This window comes from Podarcis erhardii, assembly GCF_964252035.2.
Source record: "Podarcis erhardii genome assembly, chromosome: 7".
Lineage (NCBI taxonomy): Eukaryota > Metazoa > Chordata > Lepidosauria > Squamata > Lacertidae > Podarcis > Podarcis erhardii.
Genome location: NC_138511.1, coordinates 33,067,915 through 33,089,275, shown reverse-complemented (window position 1 = coordinate 33,089,275; position 21,361 = coordinate 33,067,915). Strand labels below are relative to the sequence as shown.

At 45.2% G+C, this 21,361-nt stretch overlaps 3 protein-coding genes across 8 annotated transcripts in view; 1 reads left to right on the top strand and 2 right to left on the bottom strand.

The window, feature by feature from the left end:
* The window catches only part of PLEKHF1 (pleckstrin homology and FYVE domain containing 1), a 296,105-nt gene that overhangs the window by 22,505 nt on the left and 252,239 nt on the right, over positions 1–21,361 (top strand). The window lies entirely within an intron of this gene.
* LOC309346491 (protein C19orf12 homolog) overlaps positions 567–21,361 on the bottom strand; it is a 315,967-nt gene continuing 295,172 nt past the window's right edge. The window contains exons 1-4 of one of the 4 annotated variants that reach the window (XM_081870325.1): positions 4,616–5,193; positions 4,160–4,236; positions 2,286–2,454; positions 567–968 (exon numbers count right to left, since the gene is read on the bottom strand). In XM_081870325.1, the coding sequence (XP_081726451.1) occupies positions 703–968; positions 2,286–2,445 (426 nt within the window). In that variant the 5' untranslated portion in view covers positions 2,446–2,454; positions 4,160–4,236; positions 4,616–5,193 and the 3' untranslated portion in view covers positions 567–702. Of the gene's footprint in view, positions 969–2,285; positions 2,455–4,159; positions 4,237–4,325; positions 4,565–4,615; positions 5,194–21,361 lie in introns of those variants that run through there. The other 3 variants (XM_081870324.1, XM_081870326.1, XM_081870327.1) reach the window with 3 other exon arrangements.
* LOC309347646 (protein C19orf12 homolog) lies at positions 13,322–21,169 on the bottom strand. Of its 3 annotated transcripts, none has more exons than XM_081872356.1 (3): positions 17,551–21,169; positions 16,340–16,515; positions 13,322–14,065 (listed from the first exon to the last, which is right to left on the bottom strand). In XM_081872356.1, the coding sequence occupies exons 2-3, from the start codon at positions 16,500–16,502 to the stop codon at positions 13,791–13,793; spliced, it is 438 nt and encodes a 145-aa protein (XP_081728482.1). In that variant the 5' UTR covers positions 16,503–16,515; positions 17,551–21,169; the 3' UTR covers positions 13,322–13,790. The 3 variants fall into 3 exon arrangements, with proteins under 3 accessions (XP_081728482.1, XP_081728483.1, XP_081728481.1); XM_081872357.1 differs by having other exon boundaries at positions 16,340–17,628; positions 18,269–21,169; XM_081872355.1 differs by having other exon boundaries at positions 16,340–21,169.

Here is a 21,361-nt window from a genome sequence, read left to right as displayed (position 1 = left end):
GAAGAATACCACTCAACAGGTTATGTAATCTATTGCACGAAAAGTTGCCAGCTTTTGCATGCCCTTGCACAGGAGCATTCTGCTGGTGCAAGACATCTCGCCTGCTTCGTGACTTTAACTTGATGCTACTATTAAACTAGCAACTGAATCTTCAGACTGGTGGGTTCTGGGTTGGTTTGCTTTTTGCAGGTGTGTTCTGTAACCCAACATTGCCACAGAAATACAGTAGTACCTCGGGTTAAGTACTTAATTCATTACGGAGGTCCATTCTTAACCTGAAACTGTTCTTAAACCTGAAGCACCACTTTAGCTAATGGGGCCTCCCGCTGCCGCCACGCCACCGGAGCACGATTTCTGTTCACATCCTGAAGCAAAGTTCTTAACCTGAAGCACTATTTCTGGGTTAGCGGAGTCTGTAACCTGAAGCGTATGTAACCTGAAACGTATGTAACCTGAAGCGTATGTAACCCGAGGTACCACTGTAGTGCATTAGTGGTGGGTTTGTACTGGTGCTGTGCAAAACTCTCTGCATCCTTAACAAATAGTTCCTAATGACTCTTAAAGTGGTATTGTAGCCCTTTAATTGTGTCATCTCTGCAAAGCCCAGGACTTGCACCAAACATCCACAGTATTGTTGGCAGGATCTTCAGGCAGCATTGACTTCTCTATGTTGCTCTTCACAGACTGCTGCTCTTATGGTTTTTACTCTCCATACTTGATTGTAGCACCAAGCTCCTTGGTGATGTAGTTTGTCACCACCATGAGCAATTTCTCTTGAACAGATGAGCTTCCCATGACCAGTGCTGTGAGCTGCGCCACATCCATCCAATCCATGTTTCTAACAATGGCCCGGACATCTTCATAAAGCCGTTTTTGCTCTCTTGGAGGCAGTTCCAGAATAATCTGAGGGACGGGCTTAAATTGTCCATTGGCCATTGAGGCTGCAATCAAGCCACCAAGTGCCCCACCTAGAAAAGCAACACAGAGAGGTGTTTTAAGCCACCCTGCTCTCAAAGCATTACACCTCTATCTAGAAAGCCTTTTTGCAGATTCAATTCTTCTGCTGCATTCATTCACTCACTCACTCATGCACCCACACATCCCTTGTCTTCTGTTGTGGGGATAGATTAGAGCAGGGGCCAGCAACCTTTTTCAGCCGTGGGCCGGTCCACCGTCCCTCAGACCATGTGGTGGGTCGGACTATATTTTTTGGGGGGGGGGAATGAATGAATTCCTATTCCCCACAAATAACCCAGAGATGCATTTTAAATAAAATCACTGGTTCTACTCATGTAAAAACACCAGGCAGTCCCCACAGATAACCGAGAAATGCATTTTAAATAAAAGGACGCCTTCTACTCATGTAAAAACACGCTGATTCCCGGACTTTCTGTGGGGCGGATTGAGAAGGCAATTGGGCCACATCTGGCCCACAGGCCTTAGGTTGCCTACTCCTGGATTAGAGCTCATAAACTTGAAAACCTGGCCAGTAGGCCCACTGAATTTACTGAACATGTGTTAGCCATGCCCTTTGACTACAAATATGGTCATGCTGAGTAGGATTAGCAGTTGATACAACCTAAGTAATGAACCAGCTCTTGGGGGCTGCTTTTGGAAAGGAGAAATCCCTCAGAGTAAGGAAAGTTAGGAGTAAGCTAGAGCGGGGAGTTGGAAGACACCTGGGGTGGCATTTGGGAGGTGCAGATATTTTGCCCATTGACAGCTGTAAGGCAGAAATGGAACAGGGTGGAAGATAGAGGGGAAATAGCTCACTGGATTGAGAGGATTTCTGGTTCTGATCACATCCATCCCAAACTGCAATTTAGCGTTTGTTCAATGTGTTTGTTCACCTCTGCCACCTCAAAAAATCCACTCTAGCTGTACTTGCACATAGTGCTACGCCAACCCGTGGTCTGCCACAAACGTGCTGTCTCCCAAGGAGCAGATTGCAGAGTCCTTTTAGCTCTGCGTGGCACAACAGGTAAGCCAGCAGGGATCATGATTTAGTGAAGCTGCCTTAGACTGACACCCTCTTTACTGCTTCCACTGACTAGCAGCGGCTCTCCAGGATTACAGGCAGAAGTTTCTCCTAGTCCTAGTCTGAAGGTGCTGGCAGTGGAACCTGGGACCTTCTGCTTTCCAGGCAGGTGCTCCTTCCACTGAGCCACAGCCTTTTCCCTTCCCCTCACCAATGTGTGTTTCCATATTCATTCACTAATGTTTTAGTTCAATGGCAAGATCATTTTGCACTGAGGTTTCCCCTTGATAAGGGAGCGTGTTCTCACCCACTGCAAGTCCAACCGGTCCGGCCATCAAGCCTCCAGTGAAGGCGCCCAAACCTGCCATAAGTGCTCCTCGTCCCGAATGTTTGATGGCCGCCTTCATTCCCCGCACTTCAGATAACCGGCACAGAAGTTGAATCACATCATTCACATCAATCGGCATTGTTTAGACCTTGAATGTTTTTTTAAAAAAAATGTACAGTGGTCACGACACATGCATGCACAATTCAACAACTTGTTTTAAAATTATACAGGCGAAAAACACACACATAGTGTGCTGGGCAGCTGCCTTCCACTTTGAGTCAGGCCACTGGTCCATATAGCTCAGGGTTGCCTACACTGATTGGCAGTAGCTCTTCTGGATTACAGGCAGGGAGCTTTTGTTGGGAATTCCATTCCACCCTTTGCTGTAGATATGTAGGATTTCTCAGCGGAAAGGCTGAGAAGGGAGACTCTCCGGTTGGGGCCAAGCCAGCTGGCTTTCCTTCCCACGGTTCTGACAGTTTTCTCTTCCACACCTGGAGATGCAGGAGATTGAATGTGGGACCTTTTCCTTGCAAGGCAAATGTTCTACCACTGAGCCGCTTCCCCTCCCAGCTTCCCACAAGCTTGACAAGCCTCATGATTCATCTGTTGGTTTTGAACTGCAATGCTTTGGGCAAACCTTTTTGGGTCTTAGTTGCTGTACTTTTCTCATATGCAACCAGAGACCAAGGATCTACTCCCTGTTTTTATTGGAATACAAGAAGATACAGTGGAACCTCGGTTGTCGAACGTAATCCGTTCCTGAAGACCGGTCAACTTACGAAACGTTTGACAACCAGGACACAATGGGCGGTTGGCAGTTTCAATGGAGAAAATTGAGAAATGCGCCTCAGAAGCCTTTCAACTTCTATGGTGCATTCGAAAGTGGAAGCAATTACTTCTGGGTTTTCGGCATTCAAAAACCAAAACGTTTGGCTTCCGAGATGCTCGAAAACTGAGGTTCCACTGTACAAGACTACAATCACAATCTTCTTCCACAGCTGCAAAGAAGTTTGGTCTTGTTTTATGACCCATATTTTAGGCCTTCTAGCACCCACATAGTTTCATTTAATTTCTTGTTATCTTACAATACATTTCTTAATAACCTCATTTATTATTGTTTTTGTTGTTACTATTTGAACCTATTATTAGGTTTTTTTTTACAAAACATAACTCAGAGTCACTTGTAATCATACATTAAAACAAATATGAAATTAAAACGGTAAAAACAAAAGGCAAAAATACATTCATATTTTTTTAAAATGTAAACGGCAAGACCAAGGCATCCCACCCACTGAAGGGGCCACAGACAATTAAAATCAAAGGTCTGGCAGAAAATAAACATATTTTTTTTAGTTCATTGCAGCTGACACCCAAGTGCAAGCAGAACTGCAACCTTCATGATTTAGCAATAGAATAAGATGTAATACAAACCCTATGGGTGGTATTCGGTGTTAGTACTACTCTTGAGTTGACCCACTGAAATTACTGAGCATAAATTAATCCTGCATATTAACTTCAAAGACTCTGCTCTGAGTAGAATTAGCACTGAATGCCATCCACAAAAACTTGAAAAAGGAATATAATCTGGAAAGTGAAATGTTGCATTGCAACTAAAAAATTTTAAAAACACCCTACACCTCTCCTTTTTTGTAGCTCAATGAATAACAAATCCTACCTTGTTTCATTTAGCAGAATGCCCAGTAAAGGATTCAGGCAGAAAACTAGGGCAGCGGTGCATGCATACAAGGGAGTAAGTCTCATTGATGTCAGTGGGCCTTACTTCTGAACAAACATGTTAATAAAGGAAACTCAATTAAAAATAGTTTAAGAGATTTTACAATATCACTCACGCAACAGCTTCTCTCCTAGAGGAACCTCTTCAGATAGAATAAGACAGCAAAATGGACCTCTTCAAGAGATAGTTCTTCTGGTTCAGGAAGCAGGCAAATTAATAAATGAAAGTAAGCAACTTTGAATAAAAACTGACTTTCAGTTTAACAAAAATCCACTGCTCACAGTTTATTGCTAATCCAATCAAGCCTCAGACACACCTCCTTTAATCAATTGGCTCCCTGTCTGCTCCTGTGTCTCACACAATCTTCTCAGTTTTAATTTCAAGGCTCTCAGTAGCCAAGTCTCTCAGCCTGAATGTCCACATAAGAATCACCTTTGCTCCTTTAGTTTCACCACACCCTAGAGTACAAAGGTTCTCCCCTTCTCAAATAATGCCTGGAATTCTCTTCCAGAATACCTAAGTCACACACACACACACACACCCGTGCTGTCAAATTCTTCTTGAAACCCACCTGGTCCAAGGTATCTTTTGCTGATCCTCCTAATCCTGGACTCCTATGTTCTCTTCTGGGCACCACAAGTTAAGAAAGATTTGGCAAGCTGGAATGTGTGCTGAGAAGGTGGAGCAAGATGATAAAGGGCCTGGAAGCCAAGCCTTATGAGGAACTGTTGAGTTGAGTATGCTTAGCGTGGAGAGGAGGAGGCTAAGAGGTGATAAGATTGCATTTTCAAATATCTAAAGGGATGTCACTTAGAAGATGGAGAAAGGTTGTGGGGTGGTTTCTAGCTGGGATAGTTGAATCTGCATTTCCTCCCTTCTAACCCTGTGAGTAGACAAGGGTTAAAAGAAGTAGGTGTTTGGACCAGGGATGAAGGAGGGGAAAGGACCTTCCATGCAAGTAATGGCAGGGAGTGGGAGGTATGGAGGTGGGTGAATATCCACTGGGGAGGAGGAGAGCTAGTTACATCAAAGCACTTGCTTCCTCTGTTTGCCCACCATATATCAGAATCTGTGAATGTTGACCAAGCAAATCCCTTGTCTGTCCAGAATAAAGCATCTATCATAAAATTATCATGTATCATAAAATATCATATCATATCATATCATATCATATCATATCATAAAATTAGAAAGTTGGAAGGGGCCTCGATCATCGTCTAGTCCAACTCCCTGCAAAGCAGAAATCACAGCTAAAGCATTCCTGACAGAGGACCATCCAAGCGCCAGTGAAGGAGAGTCTACCAGCTTCCTATGTAGTCTGTCCTACTGTTGAACAACTCTTACTGTTAGAAAGTTATTCCTAACATTTCGTGGGAATCTTTTTTCTTGTCATTTGAATCCATTGGTTTGGGTCCTAGCCTCCGAGCAAGAGAAAACAAGCTCACTCCATCTTCCATGTGACAGTCCTTTAGATATTTAGAGCTTTAGAGCTTGCAGGGCAGCAGCTGAAGAAGGAGCAAAAAGGGTTTTCTCGTGTGTGTGTGTGTGTGTGTGTGTGTGTGTGTGTTTCTTTGTGGCTGATTAGCTGCTCTCCCTGTACAAAGGTCAGAGGGGGCAGGGTTTCTGTTGAGGCAGGTGATTAGCTGTGGGAGGAGCTTATCAGAGCTTGCAGGGCAGCGGCGCGCGCAGTTTGATCCATCTTTTAGATTTAGGGGAGCTAGTCTCAAACATTTGTTGGGGGAGACCTAGGGGGTTTTTGGGGGGGAGTTATTTGTCCTGTCTGCACGCTTCTTATGATGGAGGACCGCTGTAGCCACCCCCAATGACACGTTCTCAAGATGGAGAGGGATGGAACAGCTGCAGTCGCCTGCGGTTCCTGCGCAATGTCAGCCATCTTGCCAAAGGTTGCAGGCAGCTTTACCTGCAGCAATTGCATGTTGATTGCCCTCTTAGAAGACAAAGTCCAGCAACTGGAGGAACGTGTAGCTACGCTTCAAAGAATTAAAGAGCTGGAGCTCTTCTTGGAAGCAACAGAGCACACTGTCTCCACCAAGGAGGAGACAGGGGACTCCCCTGAGAAGGAGGCTAGTTCACCAACACAGGAGCCAGATATATGGAGAAACGTGACTCAAAGAAGTTGGAGGCCCAGGGTTCGCTCTGATTGTTTAGAATTACACAATCGCTTTGAGGTCCTCTCCCCTAGCATGGAAGACGAAGAGCAGACTCCATTTGAGGATCTCTCCCTCATTACAGTCGATCAGGTATATGAAGACGAGCAGCAAAGTCAGTCCTCAGGGAATGTGCAGGCGACCTTGGAATGGACAGCTCACGGAAGAACCCCGACCAAACCTAAGAGGAGGCGTGTAGTGTTGATAGGGGATTCCCTACTGAGGGGAACAGAAGCAGTGATCTGTGGGCCTGACAAGATGTCTCGGGAAGTGTGCTGTCACCCTGGGGCTAAGATCCAAGATGTAACTGAACGACTGCAAGGAATCATAAAACCCACTGACAAATACCCCTTCCTTTTGGTTCATGTGGGAACCAATGACACTGCAAGCAATAGCCTCCAGAAGATCAAAAGAGACTATGAGGCTCTGGGCAGGAAATTGAAGCAATTAAATGCACAAATTGTCATCTCATCTGTCCTCCCAGTTGAACGACGTGGCCCAGGGAGAGAGGGAAAAATAGTGGAAGTGAACAGCTGGCATCGCAAATGGTGTAAACAGGAACGGTTTGGATTCTTAGATCACGGACTGCAGTTTCTTGAAGATGGACTTCTGGCAAGCGATGGGCTGCACCTCACAACGGTTGGGAGGAATGTTTTTGCCAAAAATCTCAGAAACCTCATCAGGAGGGCTTTAAACTGACTAATGTGGGGGAGGGAGACAGTGCTCCTGAAGGTAGGAGTCTATCAATTGATGAAGATGATCATCCAAATGTCATAGACCAAATGGAGCAAACAGCACGCAGACCTAGTGGTGGGAGGAAAAAATCCTTAAATAAGAGACACGGGGGGATGATTAATGGACTTCAATGTCTGTACACTAATGCGCAAAGCATGGGAAATAAACAAGATGAGCTTGAGCTCTTGGTACAGCAAACTAAATATGACATAATAGGCATCACTGAAACCTGGTGGGATAAGTCCCACGACTGGAATGTAATAATGGAGGGATACAATCTATTTCAGAAAAACAGACCAGACAAGAAAGAAGGAGGAGTGGCATTATATGTCAGGGATGTGTATACCTGTGAAGAGATCCAAGATTTAGAACCTCAAAGCCAAAGTGAAGCATTTGGGTCAAAATTAAGGGAGAGAAGAATAACAGGGACCTCATTGTGGGAGTTTACTATAGATCCCCAAGCCAAACGGAGGACATAGATGATGCCTTCCTGGAACAGATGGCCAAGCATGCAAAAGGAAGGGAGATAGTAGTAATGGGGGACTTCAATTACCCGGATATTTGCTGGATGTCAAACTCAGCCAAGAGCATAAGGTCAAACAGATTCCTCACTGGCCTTGCAGACAACTTCATTGTCCAGAAAGTGGGAGAAGCAACAAGAGGAGCAGCCATTTTAGATCTGGTCCTAACCAATGTTGATGACCTGGTTAGTGGGGTAGAAGTGGAAGGATCATTAGGCGTGAGTGATCATGCTCTTCTGAAGTTTACTATATAGCGGAAAGGAGCAGCCAAGCATACTAGGACTCAATTTCTTGACTTTAAGAAAGCCGACTTCATAAAACTTAGGGAAGTGCTGGGTGAGATCCCATGGACAGTAATACTAAAAGGAAAGAGAGTTCATGATGGCAGGGAGTTTGTTAAGAGGGAGATAGTAAGAGCACAACTTCAGGCAATACCAATGAGACGGAAACATGGAAGGTGCCTAAAGAAGCCAGGGTGGCTATCTAAAGAACTTTTAACTGAGTTAAGATTAAAAAAGGATGTGTACAAAAAATGGAAAAGGGGGGAAACCACCAAAGAGGAATTCAAACAAATAGCCAGCACGTGTAGACACAAAGTCAGAAAAGCTAAAGCACAGAATGAACTCAGGCTTGCTAGAGAGGTTAAAAGCAACAAAAAAGGCTTTTATGGGTATGTTCGTAGCAAAAGGAAGAACAAAGAAACAGTGGGGTGACTCAGAGGAGAAGATGGTGAAATGCAAACAGGGGACACAGAAAGGGCTGAACTCCTCAATGCCTTCTTTGCCTCAGTCTTCTCCGATAAAGAAAACAATGCCCGACCTGAAGAATTTGGAGCAAATGATTCAGCAGAGGAAACACAGCCCAGAATAACTAAGGAGATAGTACAAGAATACTTGGCTAGTTTAGATGTATTCAAGTCTCTAGGGCCAGATGAACTGCATCCAAGAGTATTAAAAGAACTGGCAAATGTGATCTCAGAACCACTGGCAGTTGTCTTTGAGAATTCCTGGAGAACAGGGGAAGTCCTGGCAGACTGGAGGAGGGCAAATGTTGTCCCTATTTTCAAAAAGGGGAAAAGAGAGGACCCAAATAATTACTGCCCAGTCAGTCTGACATCAATACCAGGGAAAATTCTGGAGCAGATCATTAAGCAAACAGTCTGTGAGCACCTAGAAAGGAATGCTGTGATCACCAATAGTCAGCATGGATTTCTGAAAAATAAGTCATGTCAGACTAACCTGATCTCATTTTTTGACAGAATTACAAGCCTGGCAGATGAAGGGAACGCAGTGGATGTAGCCTACCTTGATTTCAGCAAGGCATTTGACAAGGTGCCCCATGATATTCTTGTAAAGAAGCTGGTAAAAATGCCGACTTGACTATGCTACCACTCAGTGGATTTGTAACTGGCTGACTGACCAAACCCAAAGGGTGCTCATCAATGGTTCCTCTTCATCCTGGAGAAGAGTGACTAGTGGGGTGCCACAGGGTTCTGTCTTGGGCCCGGTCTTATTCAACAACTTTATCAATGACTTGGATGATGGACTCAAGGGCATCCTGATCAAATTTGCAGATGACACCAAACTGGGAGGGGTGGCTAACACCCCAGAGGACAGGATCACACTTCAAAACGACCTTGACAGATTAGAGAACTGGGCCAAAACAAACAAGATGAATTTTAACAGGGAGAAATGTAAAGGATTGCACTTGGGCAAAAAAAAAATGAGAGGCACAAATACAAGATGGGTGACACCTGGCTTGAGAGCAGTACATGTGAAAAGGATCTAGGAGTCTTGGTTGACCACAAACTTGACATGAGCCAACAGTGTGACGCGGCAGCTAAAAAAGCCAATGCAATTCTGGGCTGCATCAATAGGAGTATAGCATCTAGATCAAGGGAAGTAATAGTGCCACTGTATTCTGCTCTGGTCAGAGCTCACCTGGAGTACTGTGTCCAGTTCTGGGCACCACAGTTCAAGAAGGACACTGACAAACTGGAACGTGTCCAGAGGAGGGCAACCAAAATGGTCAAAGGCCTGGAAACAATGCCTTATGAGGAACGGCTAAGGGAGCTGGGCATGTTTAGCCTGGAGAAGAGGAGGTTAAGGGGTGATATGATAGCCATGTTCAAATATATAAAGGGATGTCACATAGAGGGAGAAAGGTTGTTTTCTGCTGCTCCAGAGAAGCGGACACGGAGCAATGGTTCCAAACTACAAGAAAGAAGATTCCACCTAAACATTAGGAAGAACTTCCTGGCAGTAAGAGCTGTTCAACAGTGGAATTAGCTGCCAAGGAGTGTGGTGGAGTCTCCTTCTTTGGAGGTCTTTAAGCAGAGGCTTGACAACCATATGTCAGGAGTGCTCTGATGCTTCGCAGGGGGTTTGACTCGATGGCCCTTGTGGTCTCTTCCAACTCTATGATTCTATGATTCTATATTTGAAGATGGCTATCACATCTCCCATCAGTCTCTAAATCCATGGTAAACATCCCCAACTCCCTCAACCATTCCCATTAAGGCTTGGTTGCCAGACCCTTGAGCATCTTGATCGCCGTCCTCTGCACGTGTTCCAGCTAATGCCCTCATGATTTGATTGTCAATGAGAGGGACAACCTGATGTGCTCAGAAACGCTGTGCCATCAGCTCCATCATGGAGGAAGCTTTGGAGTTGATGCAAGGTGTCTTCCTTGGACGTACAAAAAGGTCTCACCAAGGAGCTCAGAGTGGTGTACATGGTTCTCCCCCTCCCCATTTAATCCACACAACCCGACCCCCTGCCCCGTGAGGTAAGATTAGGTGAAGAATGGCAGTGACTGGCCCAAGGTCACCCAGTGAACTTCATGGCTGAGTGATTTGAACCCTGGTCTCTGCCAAGTCCTAGCCCAGCACTCTATTCCACTACATCACTCTGGCATATGTGCAATGCCTGCACTAAATCCTGGAAGGCTCTGCTTTCCCTTTAGCCCATATTGGACTTCAGAAACTGAGTCAGTAAAGTCATACCACCTTATACATAAGTTAATGGACAAAGAGGGGGGGGGCTCTCCTATCTCTCTACCTTAACAGCTTCTTTGCTCCTCTAGCTTCACCCCACTCCTCGGTTCAATTGTTTCCTCTCCCCTCAACTACTTCCTAGAAGTCTCTCCCCAACCACTGCTTTCTCAAATTCTTCCTCAAAGCCACCTTGGTCCATGACGCATTTGGCTTTACCTCCAAATCCTCATCCCGATGTTGTGAGTTTCATGGCTAAGTGGGGAGTTCAGACCATGGTTTCTCCCAAGTCCTAGCCCTGCACTCTGTCCACTGCGTCTCTCTGGCATATGTGTGATGCCAAAGGGAGCTTTGCTCCCATGCAAACAACAGCTTCACAGGAGCCATTCTTATCATGACCACAGCAGGGAAGAAAAGGGTTAAAATCCCTCCTCTGCACCACCAGCAGCAATTGTTGGCTTCATTCCCACCCCACAATCCAGTGACTGCAATTTGCATGCAACATGCAGATTTTAAAATAATAACAATGATGTCGACACTTTTACCACCATGTCTACTTTGGTTCATAGACAAATGACCATAGCTCATCGCCCGAGGGTTCTCTGCTCTGGTTGAAAGAAGCTTTCAGAAGTGTTTTGTAGCCTAGATAACAGGACCCTTGTACCTGGAGATGAGAGCAATCAAACACTGGAGCTACAGTCGCTCCCCCAGTCTACAGCCAGACCCATATTTACATCACAGGAGGCTATCCAGTGTTGGACCATTTCGATCGAATACTCCCTGCTGATGTGGATAGATTCCTCCAAGTTGGTAGGCCCACCACCTGCCTCCTTGATCCGTGCCCGTCTTGGCTGATTAGGGAGTGTCCAGATGTTGCGCGGACCCCCCTGGTTGAAATTATCAATTTGTCCCTTGACACGGGGACATTCCCAGGGGAACTGAGGGAAGCAGTGGTATGTCCACTCTTAAAGGAAACTTCATTAGATCCCTTAGACCTATCCAATTACCGCCCCATTTCAAATCTTCCATATCTGGGTAAGGTAATTGAGAGAGCAGTTGCTGAACAGCTTGGTAGGTTTCTGGAGGAAACATCTGCTTTAGATCCATTTCAGTCCGGTTTCTGTCCTGGTTTCAGGACCGAGACGGCTCTGGTTGCCCTAACAGACGATCTCCATAGACAGCTGGATCGAGGCGGGTCAGGACTGGTGATCCTTTTAGATTTGTCAGCAGCCTTTGACATGGTTGATCATGATCTTCTGGACCACCACCACCTCGCAGACGTGGGGATACAGGGCATAGCCCATAACTGACTGTGCTCTTTTATCTCTGGTTGGGGACAGAGGGTGGCACTAGGGAGGGAAATGTCGTCGCGCCACCCCTTGGTGTGTGGAGTGCCGCAGGGCGCAATCCTCTCCCCGATGGTTTTTAACATCTTTATGCGCCCCCTTGCCCAGATTATCCGGAGCTTTGGGCTGGGCTGTCACCAATATGCTGATGACACTCAGCTCTATCTGCTGATGGATGGCCACACCGACTCGGCCCCGAACACACTGACCAGATGCTTGGAAGCTGTGGCTGGATGGTTTCGTGGGAGCCGATTGAAACTAAATCCTTTGAAGACAGAGCTCCTGTGGCTTGGTCGGGATGGCATGGGGATGAGGGACCAACTCCCTTCTCTTGCGGGAGCCCAATTAGTGCCATTGCCTTCCGTTAAGAGTTTGGGTGTAATCCTTGACGCCTCCCTTTCCATGGAGGCGCAAGTTACAGCAACAGCCAAGGCGACATTTTTCCACCTTCGCCGCATCAAGCAGTTGGTCCCTTACCTTTCCCCCCCTGACCTGGCCACAGTGATCCATGTGACGGTCATCTCCAGGCTTGACTACTGTAATTCGCTCTACGCGGGGCTGCCCTTGAAGCTGTCCCAGAAACTCCAGCGTGTGCAGAATGCTGCAGCGAGGCTCCTCACAGGGTCTCTGCCATGGGAGCATATTCACCCAGTGCTTTTCAAGCTGCACTGGCTCCCGGTGGAGTACAGGATCAGATTTAAGGTGCTGCTTTTGACCTTTAAAGCCCTTCACGGCCTAGCACCCTCGTACCTACGGGACCGCCTCTCCCGGTATGCCCCACGGAGAGCCTCAAGGTCCATAAATAGCAACACCCTTGTGGTCTTGGGCCCTAAGGAAGTTAGATTGGCTTCAACCAGAGCCAGGGCCTTTTCAACTCTGGCTCCGGTTTGGTGGAACACTCTGCCTCACGAGGCCAGGGCCCTGCAGGATCTGATTTCTTTCCGCAGGGCCTGTAAGACAGAGTTGTTCGCCTGGCCTTTGGCTTGGAGCCAATTTGATTCCCTCCCTCTCTTTCTTTTTTCTTTTGCTTCTCCTTCTGCAATGAGGCTACATTTTAATATTTTAATGTTTCAATATTTTAATGTTTATTTTTTTAAAAAAAAATTAACGTTGTAATCATTTAACTTGTTTTTATTATTGCTTGTAAGCTGTTCTGAGCCCGGCCTTGGCTGGGGAGGGCGGGGTATAAATTAAATTATTATTATTAATTATTATTATTATTATCATCCAATGTGCCTTGCCTGCATTTGCAAGCATTTTAGTGTGGATTTGCCCTAATAAATATTTTGCTATGCAATTTTGACTAACATATGCATTTTTGCATACATTGGCTGGCTGGCTAGAGAACTTCATCACAAAATTTTGAGAAGCAAATTTCGAAGGACAGCTCACATACTAGTTCTGGAACGCAAATTAAAATATGAATTCCATTGAAATGAAAACAAACTCAAATTTTCCCCTCATCCCTACTCAGGAGACTTGTAAACAGTTTTTAAAACGCAATCACACCAAAGCTCACAAGGGGCAGATTTATTTGAATTCAGCTGCTAAGGAGGGGTGGAAACAGAAACTTTGTTTTTTTCTATGTTCTTGGCACTCTGTTTCAAAAAGGCACATTCCAATTCTGAACGTTTCCTTTCCTGATCAAGATTAGTGGGGAAATGGAAGAAAACAAGCATATAAGGATAAAAACAGGAGACAAAAGGCAACCCGCACCAATGGATCTAGAGCTGTGTACGTGCCATACATTTAAAGGACACCGCTTTCTCCCAAAATAATCCTGGGAACTGTAGTTTACTCCTCGCAGAGCTATAATTCCCCGGCAACCTTTTAAAAGCTACAGTTCCCAGGATTATTTGGGGGGAAGTAAAATGCTTTAAATGTTTGGTGCCTACTTAGCCTAGGACCTGCACCACACATCCCCAGTGAGGCTGGGGGTATCTTCATCCGGCATCCGCTTCTGAATGCACACACATTGGTTTCGTCAAGGTTTCGTTTTGTCGAACTTGATTTCGGCTTTGAGTTCATTGGCGAGATAGTCCATCACCACCCCAATCAGTTGCTCTTGTATGGCTACGTCCTTCATGATCAGGTTCATGAGCTGCACCACGTTCGGCCACTCCATGTCCTGGATGACTCGAAAGGCTATCTTGTACAGTTGCTGCTGCTTCGCGGGAGGCATTTCCCGAATAATCTGACGGGCAGGCTTAAATTGTCCAGCTGTCATCTGGGAGCCGACCAAGCCACCAACTGTACCCCCTAGAAAAGCCACACAGAGAGAAGTATCGTTTTGTGAGACATCCTGCTTTGAAAGCTTTGCAGCCCAATCCAGAAAATCTTTTGCAGATTCAAGAGTTCTGGTACATCTATGCATAATAATAATAATAATAATAATAATAATAATAATAATAATAACCCCACCCATCTGGCTGGGCTGCCCCAGCTGCACATGCACATGTACAGGTACACACCCTTTGTCTTCTAGTACATGTGAAGATCAGAGCCCAGAGGACCCTGCCTTGTAATGTTTCATTTCATACAAGGATTCTGTCCTGGTTCCCAGTTGCTGAGGAACAAGGACTTGAAGGAGGAGCCTTCCAATAGGATTTAATGTTTAGATCACCACAATATACATGCAAATTGCTAGCTTAACCTAATACAGGGCAATACACATAATTAATTCTGCATGCATCTACAACAAGGGCAGGTGATCTGCCTCCCAAAGCTTTGAATGTTGCTCTGATATTGACACACGCCCTTGCTATCCTATATAGAATGAGGCAGGCTCAGCTTAGTGTAGCAAGCATTTCTGCAATCTCTCACTACACCCATTAGGTGGATTCATCTATTCCAGGCATAGGTAAACTCCGGCCCTCCAGATGTTTTTGAGACTACAATTCCCATCATCCCTGACCACTGTTAGCTAGGGATGATGGGAATTGTAGTCCCAAACATCTGGAGGCCCAGAGTTTGCCTATGCCTGATCTATTCTTTCCTTTTTTGGTGCCTTCTGGATCTAGGTGATGAGGGAGGTGTCTCTGCCCCCATCAGAAGTGCGCTACACCAACTGAACACCCTCTCTGGAGAAGCAGGCCCCTCCCAGTGTCCAATGGCACTGGGGTTGGGGGCACAACAGGCATTGTGGAAGTGCTAAAGAGAGGATCTGACAGCTGTAGAGAGGCAAGTGGCGACAGAGAAGGAGGTGGAACAAGAGAGCAGGCTGAAGGAGCATCTCTCCCCTCCCCAGGATCCTCACTCTTAGGCTGCCCCAATTCCAGTAGGGGCCTACACATCCCACTGGAGCCCTCGCCCAGGTCATAGAATTGCAGAGTTGGAAGGGACCCAGGGAGTCATCTACTCCAACCCCCTGCAATTCAGGAATAACAGCTATCTGGTCCTCAGCAGACCATCCATTTGCAAAGTTTGTTCCTTAAAAGTGAAGGAGACATTAGCATGTTTAACACTGATCTCCTTGAGGGTCTATATACCCCAAACTGGATTCTCTCCTCTTGACTCTTAAGAGTTAACCCTTCATTTAAAAAAAGAAATTAGCAAGATTTATATATACCGCTTAATTAGAAGAAGAAGAAGAAAACAATCTCTAAGTGGTCTACATGACTAGGACTCTACTGTAGCCAATCCATTAGGCTATTAACAGAAGGGGAACAGTGGAGGCTGGCCCATTAGGGAGAATGGGGCACTACCCCACCAGCAAATATCCACCAGTCTTTCAACCAGTCCTGGAATGGCTCTACATTTCATTGTCTCTGACTCCACCTGCTGCTGATTGCCTTGCATTCTGCTCTACCAGCAGACTTCAACCACCAATGTTAGATATTGCACATGGGGCGTCTCTGCTTCTCTGTCTGACAAGTGCTCAACCACTGAGCTACAGCTCTCGCTCTGTAGACCCTCAGAAGGACAAGACATTGCACCAAAGGTTCCCTGGCCCTAGCATAGCATATTGTCCAAACTCAGAATCATGGTGGCATGCTCGCCTTCTGAACCACAGGCAGCTACAGATTGTGGTTAAGGAAGAGAAAGATGAACCATGATCCTGGGTTAGGACAACACACTGAGCAGGGCTTAGCTGCCAAGCTAAAAGGACCAGGGAGAAACCAAGCAGCACTCGGAGTAGATAATCGTTTGGGTTCACTGTGATGTGTGAACCAGGTCTTTGACTGCCATTAATTCTGAGTGATTGTCCATAAAAGGAGTTAAGACTCCTTCTTGGACAGGGACACAGGAAACTGCCTTATACTAAGTCAAATCATGGGTCCATCTTGCTCAGTATCATCTTCTACACTGATTGGCAGCAGCTCTCCAGGGCTTCGGGCAGCCCTAACTGGAGTTTCCAGGGATTGAACCAAGAACCTTCTGCTTGCAAGGCAGATGCTTTACCACTGAGCCATGGCCCTTCCCCAGCACTAACCATAACATGTATGCCTCCATACCCATTCACTACCGCTTTAATTAAATAGGCAAGGCAATTTTGCCATGAGATTTCCGGTTCATAAGGAAGCACATACTTACCTACTGGAATGCCAACTGGTCCGCTCAACAAGCCCCCAAAAAGGGCCCCCAAACCTGCCGCAAGGGCAACTCGTTTGGGTTGCTTGGTGGCCACCTTCATTCCCCACACATCAGATAGTCGGCCCAGAAGCTGCATCATCTCATTCACGGCAATCGGCGACATGTCTGGCTTATACCTTGAAAGCAGAAAGGAAGATGCCCTTCAACGAGCATGCCCACAAGATGCTGCCATATACAGAGTCAGGCCATTTGGCGCATCTAGGAATGACTTGACATAGTATATGGCAGAACAGGGCTCCTAATAGAAGCAGCTCTGCACAGTTTCAGGCAGGGATCCTCTCCCAGCCCTGCTTGGAGATGCTGGGAGCTGAATCTGGGACCTTCTGCATGCAAAGCAAGCCCTCAAAAATGAGAGCCTTTTTCTTCTAGACACCTCATAGTATCTGCTGCTGAACAAGTCTCATGACTCTTCCCAATGTGGTATTGAACCACATTGCTTGGGATGAATATAGTTGGTCATATTTGCCATGCTTTTCTCTCTCACAACCACAGACCTAGAAATCTGCTTCTTGCATTGTACTCAACTAAGTCCTACTTGGAGAAGGCCCACTGAAATTCATGAATGAAGTGAGGCATGCCTATTAACTTCAATGATTCTCCTCTGAGCAGGACAATCACTGAATACCATGCCTTGTTTAGACTGGCATACAAAACCCAATATTGCAGACAATAACCCATTTATACTGGTGCCAAAAAAGGTGTATATTGTCTTATGGTTCTCATATTTTCGAGGCTTCTCACACCCCATGCCTCCGTTTAATTTACAGCCTTACAACACAGTTCATGGGGGCTTACATCCAACTGCAGGTAAGACTGCAACCTTTGTGATTTAGTAAGATAATTAGTTGTCAGGGTATGTGTGTGTTTTTATTTGTATTAATCAAGAACACTAAAAAAGAAATATAATCTGAAAAGGTAAAACTAAGCCAAACAAATCTCCCTTCCCCCTTTGTGTCTCAATAAATAACAGATCCTATCTTGTTTCCTTTAACAGAAAGCCCATTAAAGAGGTTAAGGTCAATAGCTAAGACAGCAGTACATTTACAGGGATGAAACCCTCATTGAAGTCAGAGGGCCTCACTTCCAAGTAAATATGTTTAGGAAACACAAAAGTAACATTAATAGCTTCAGAGGGTTACAATATCACTTACCCAATTGCCTGACTCCTAAAGAAAACTTCTTTGGCTACAATATTTCCACAAACTGGACCACTTCAGCAGATGGTTCTTCTAATTCAGGATGCAAATGAGGAAATGAACCTGAGCAGCTTTGTAGAAAACCCCACTTTCAGTTTTTCAAAAACAGGTGCTCCTCTTTGCTGACCCAATCAAGGTTGGGCCTGAGCAGCTTTGTAGAAAGCCCCGCCTCCTTAAATCAAACCCTGCATTGACTTCTTGCCTGTTCCTGCATCCAGCACAAAGTCTTCAGCCTTACATAGGAGCCACTCAGTCCTCAGCCATACTGCTGTTAGCTCCCCCACTTCCAATATCTCCAATGGTCTCTAGAGTCTTACCTGTGCTCCTTAGACTTCACCAGGCTCCTCAGTCCAGAGGTTTCTTCCGTCCTCAAGCAATCCCACCAGCCCTGTCTTGCCGATTTGGAATTATCTTGCCGAAGACCCCTTTCCCACTTGCCTAATCAAGTACTTCCTCAGACTCACCTGACCTATGGAGCAGCCTTTTGCTTAACTGCCCAATCTCCATCCTTCTTGTGTGATTAATTTTACCCATTGTTTTGTTTTGTTTTTTGTTTAATCAAAACTGTAACACAGGAAGCTGCCTTTAGAAGCCCTAAGCGCTGAAAAGATCATGGCCTCTCCCCGCTCTCCATATGCAATTCAAAATAAAAGCAATAAACAAAACAACTTACACAGCGTATTCTGTTTTTCTGCATATATAGATTAGAAAAGGGAAAGAAACAAAGTTTGTATAACTCGTAAGAATAAATCTTTAATAATAAAACAGCAATTTATTACTAAGCTTGACAGGATCTGATTTCTTCCCATTATTTCCATCTGTGTTGACAGGATGGTCCCTGGTACAGGTGAGATAAGTAATAAAAAGAGAACAGAAAAATCTAGTTGCATGTAAGTAGGTGTAATAAATCTTTCCCAATGCTTTCCTCCCTTTGAAATATCATATGCCAAATTCCTTCAGAACTTTGGGTTTTTTGTGGGGTCAGGGAGCCTCTGCTTTGCTGGTGCACTAAGCACATGCTTGGTCTGTCTGTTGGGTAACCCAGCACCACTTATTCCAGTCATATGACTGGTCCATCTAGCTCAGTAGTGCCTAAATTAGGTGGTTCTCTCCCTCCCCCCTCCCCAGTCCATTACAGCCTCGTGATTTCACATCAGCCACTCACATAATTGCAGGCCCCAGATGATCAGTCGTCAAAACATTTCATTTTATGGATAGGCTGGTGAAATAGGGTGTTTCGAAAGAAGGACCTGCTATATGTGTTAGAATTAGAAAGGCTTACAGTGTAATCCTAAAGCATGTTTGCTCAGAGGAAGGGATGGGAGAATATGTCAGTTTTCTCAGTTTATTGCTTTCCCCGTCTTAAATTCAGCTGTCCACATTTCCACAACAGTTTGCAAAAATAAAGCTCCCCCCCTCAAAACACACACACACCAGCAATTAAGTGCCAGTTTCTCCAAAACATACACATTTTAGCATGCAATTTTGCCTAGCACAACACATACTGGGGGGTTATTTCCACTAACTGTAAAGCACACTTTACTCCAGTGTAAGTATTTTTGTGCACATTACAGTGGTACCTCAGTTTAGGAACTTAATCCATTCTGGAAGTCCATTCTTAAACCATAACCGTTCTTAAACTGAGGCGCACTTTCCCTGAGGCCTGCCAGTGCCCTTCAACCGTTCAGATTATGTTCTTAGACCAAGGTAAAGTTCTCAAACCAAGACACTATTTCCGGTTTTGAGGAGTTTGTAAACCAAATCATTCTTAAACTGAGGTACCACTGTACTTGGATAGAGAACTGCACTGGAAAATTCGGAGAAGTGTGAATGTCAAATGATGGCTGCATTTCTGTTCACATCTTGTTTTGGGGAAAGTGTGAATGAAGCAACTTCACCTTTCAAAGCAAACTGAATTGAATTTCTCCCCCACTCCCTACTCAGAAATTCTAGTGTTTTCAGTTAGGTTTACCACCAGGTAAATGAACCCAGAATTTCAGCTTTACTTAAAGGAGCCCCTGCAACCACCAGCAGCTTGGTACTGACTGCATGTTGGTGGAGCCATTATCCAGAAGTGTGATGTTGAAAACAATTGACTCAACGGGTTGCTATGGGCCTTTGATCCTCTGCCAAATATGGCCACCACAAATAGACAAGAAAAGGACCTGAATCCTGTCTAATCCTATGCACTGGATGGGTACTTGTTGACTCAATGATGGGAGGATGACTCCCACTCCCTGGCTGTTCTGCTATGCCCCATACCCCAACTGTCCATTAGCTGGGGATAAAGTAATGCCACTGCTAACCCAGTCTGCTTAGAACTCAATCCGAGCATTTGGCTCCAGGTTTAGGAGGGCCTTTGGAAAAGGCACCCTCCATGACCACAAGATTCCCTGTCTGAAACCCTGGAGAGCTGTAAGCAATACTGATCTAGATAAACTAATAGCCTGACTCAGTGTAAGTCAGCTTTCTATGTTCCTATGCAATCAGAATTGAAAGTGAGGCTGTGTGCATTCTACCCAAATTTCGAGCCAGGGCAGACTCAAACAGATCTGTATCACACGTGGCTTTTAATTGTGTGTTTCTGTCTCCAAAGGCAGGTAAATCAGCTGTCATACAAACACACGCTATATAATAGTTTTAAAAAACCAGATCTACCTCTGAGTTTCAGTATGATAATTTATTTATTTCCAACACACTCATAAAACTAAGATAATGCTACATTATTGGCTCTGTACGTTGCAGCTTCAAAAAAGGCACCTTGAGGCTTCAAAGTTTTATTTTTCTCCGACAGCAAAAGGAAACATGATTGATTTTTAAAGTAGCAAAAGTCCCTAATGGCACAGTCCTAGGATTCCAGCACCAGGGGCCATGCCAGACCTCCACCTTGGAAAAAAATTGATTGAGAGGAGGAGAGGGCTGTCAATGGCTACTAGCCATGATTGTCCCACCTCTATTGACAGAGGCAGCAATGCATCTGGGTACCAGTTGCTGGAAACCACAGGAGGGGAGAAGGCCCTAGTGGTCGGGTCCTGCTTGTGGGTTTTCCCCTTGAGGCATCTGGTTGGCAACTGTGAGAGCAGGACGCAGGACTAGATGGGCCGCTGGTCTGGTCCAGCAGGCTCTTCTTACATTCTTCGAGAAGTTTTTTTCTGTTTCTCATATACTAGAACTAGGGAACCATCCGATAAATTTGAACATATACCTACTGGATCACCTTATCCCATGTTCCCCATCGTCAACCTCAATCAGCGGAACTGGCACGATAGGTGCCACGTAATACCCATTCCACATTTGCAAGAACTTTATCATTTAGCATTTATACTTTGGAACTCCCTGCCTCTTGATATCAAGCAGGCGCCTTTACTGTACTGTATTCGGTGCCTGCTTTAAAAAATAATAATTTATTTAGACAACCATACCCAGGTGCTTAGAAAGTAGAGATGAATATTAGCATTTTGCTATTTTGACTCTATGCTTTAAAGTATTGTTGTAATTTTTACTTGATTTAAAAAAAAATTGTAAACCACTTTTGACGTTTTACAATCAAGCGGTATATAAATTTTATGAAATAAATACAGTGGTGCCTCGCAAGACGAAATTAATCCGTTCCGCAAGTCTCTTCGTCTTGCGGTTTTTTCGTCTTGCGAAGCACGGCTATTAGCGGCTTAGTGGCTGTTAACGGCTTAGTGGCTTAGCAGCTTTAAGAAAAAGGAAACAAACTCGCAAGAACTCACAAGAGGTTTCGTCTTGTGAGGCAAGCCCA

What these genes read in the sequence shown, in the direction of transcription:
- LOC309347646 (XM_081872355.1), bottom strand. Translation starts at nt 16,502, where the DNA reads ATGTCGCCGATTGCCGTGAATGAGATGATGCAGCTTCTGGGCCGACTA. An exon ending in ACCAGTTGGCATTCCAGTAG is followed by an intron (nt 14,066 to 16,339) that starts GTAAGTATGTGC and finishes TGGCTTTTCTAG; the next exon opens with GGGGTACAGTTGGTGGCTTG.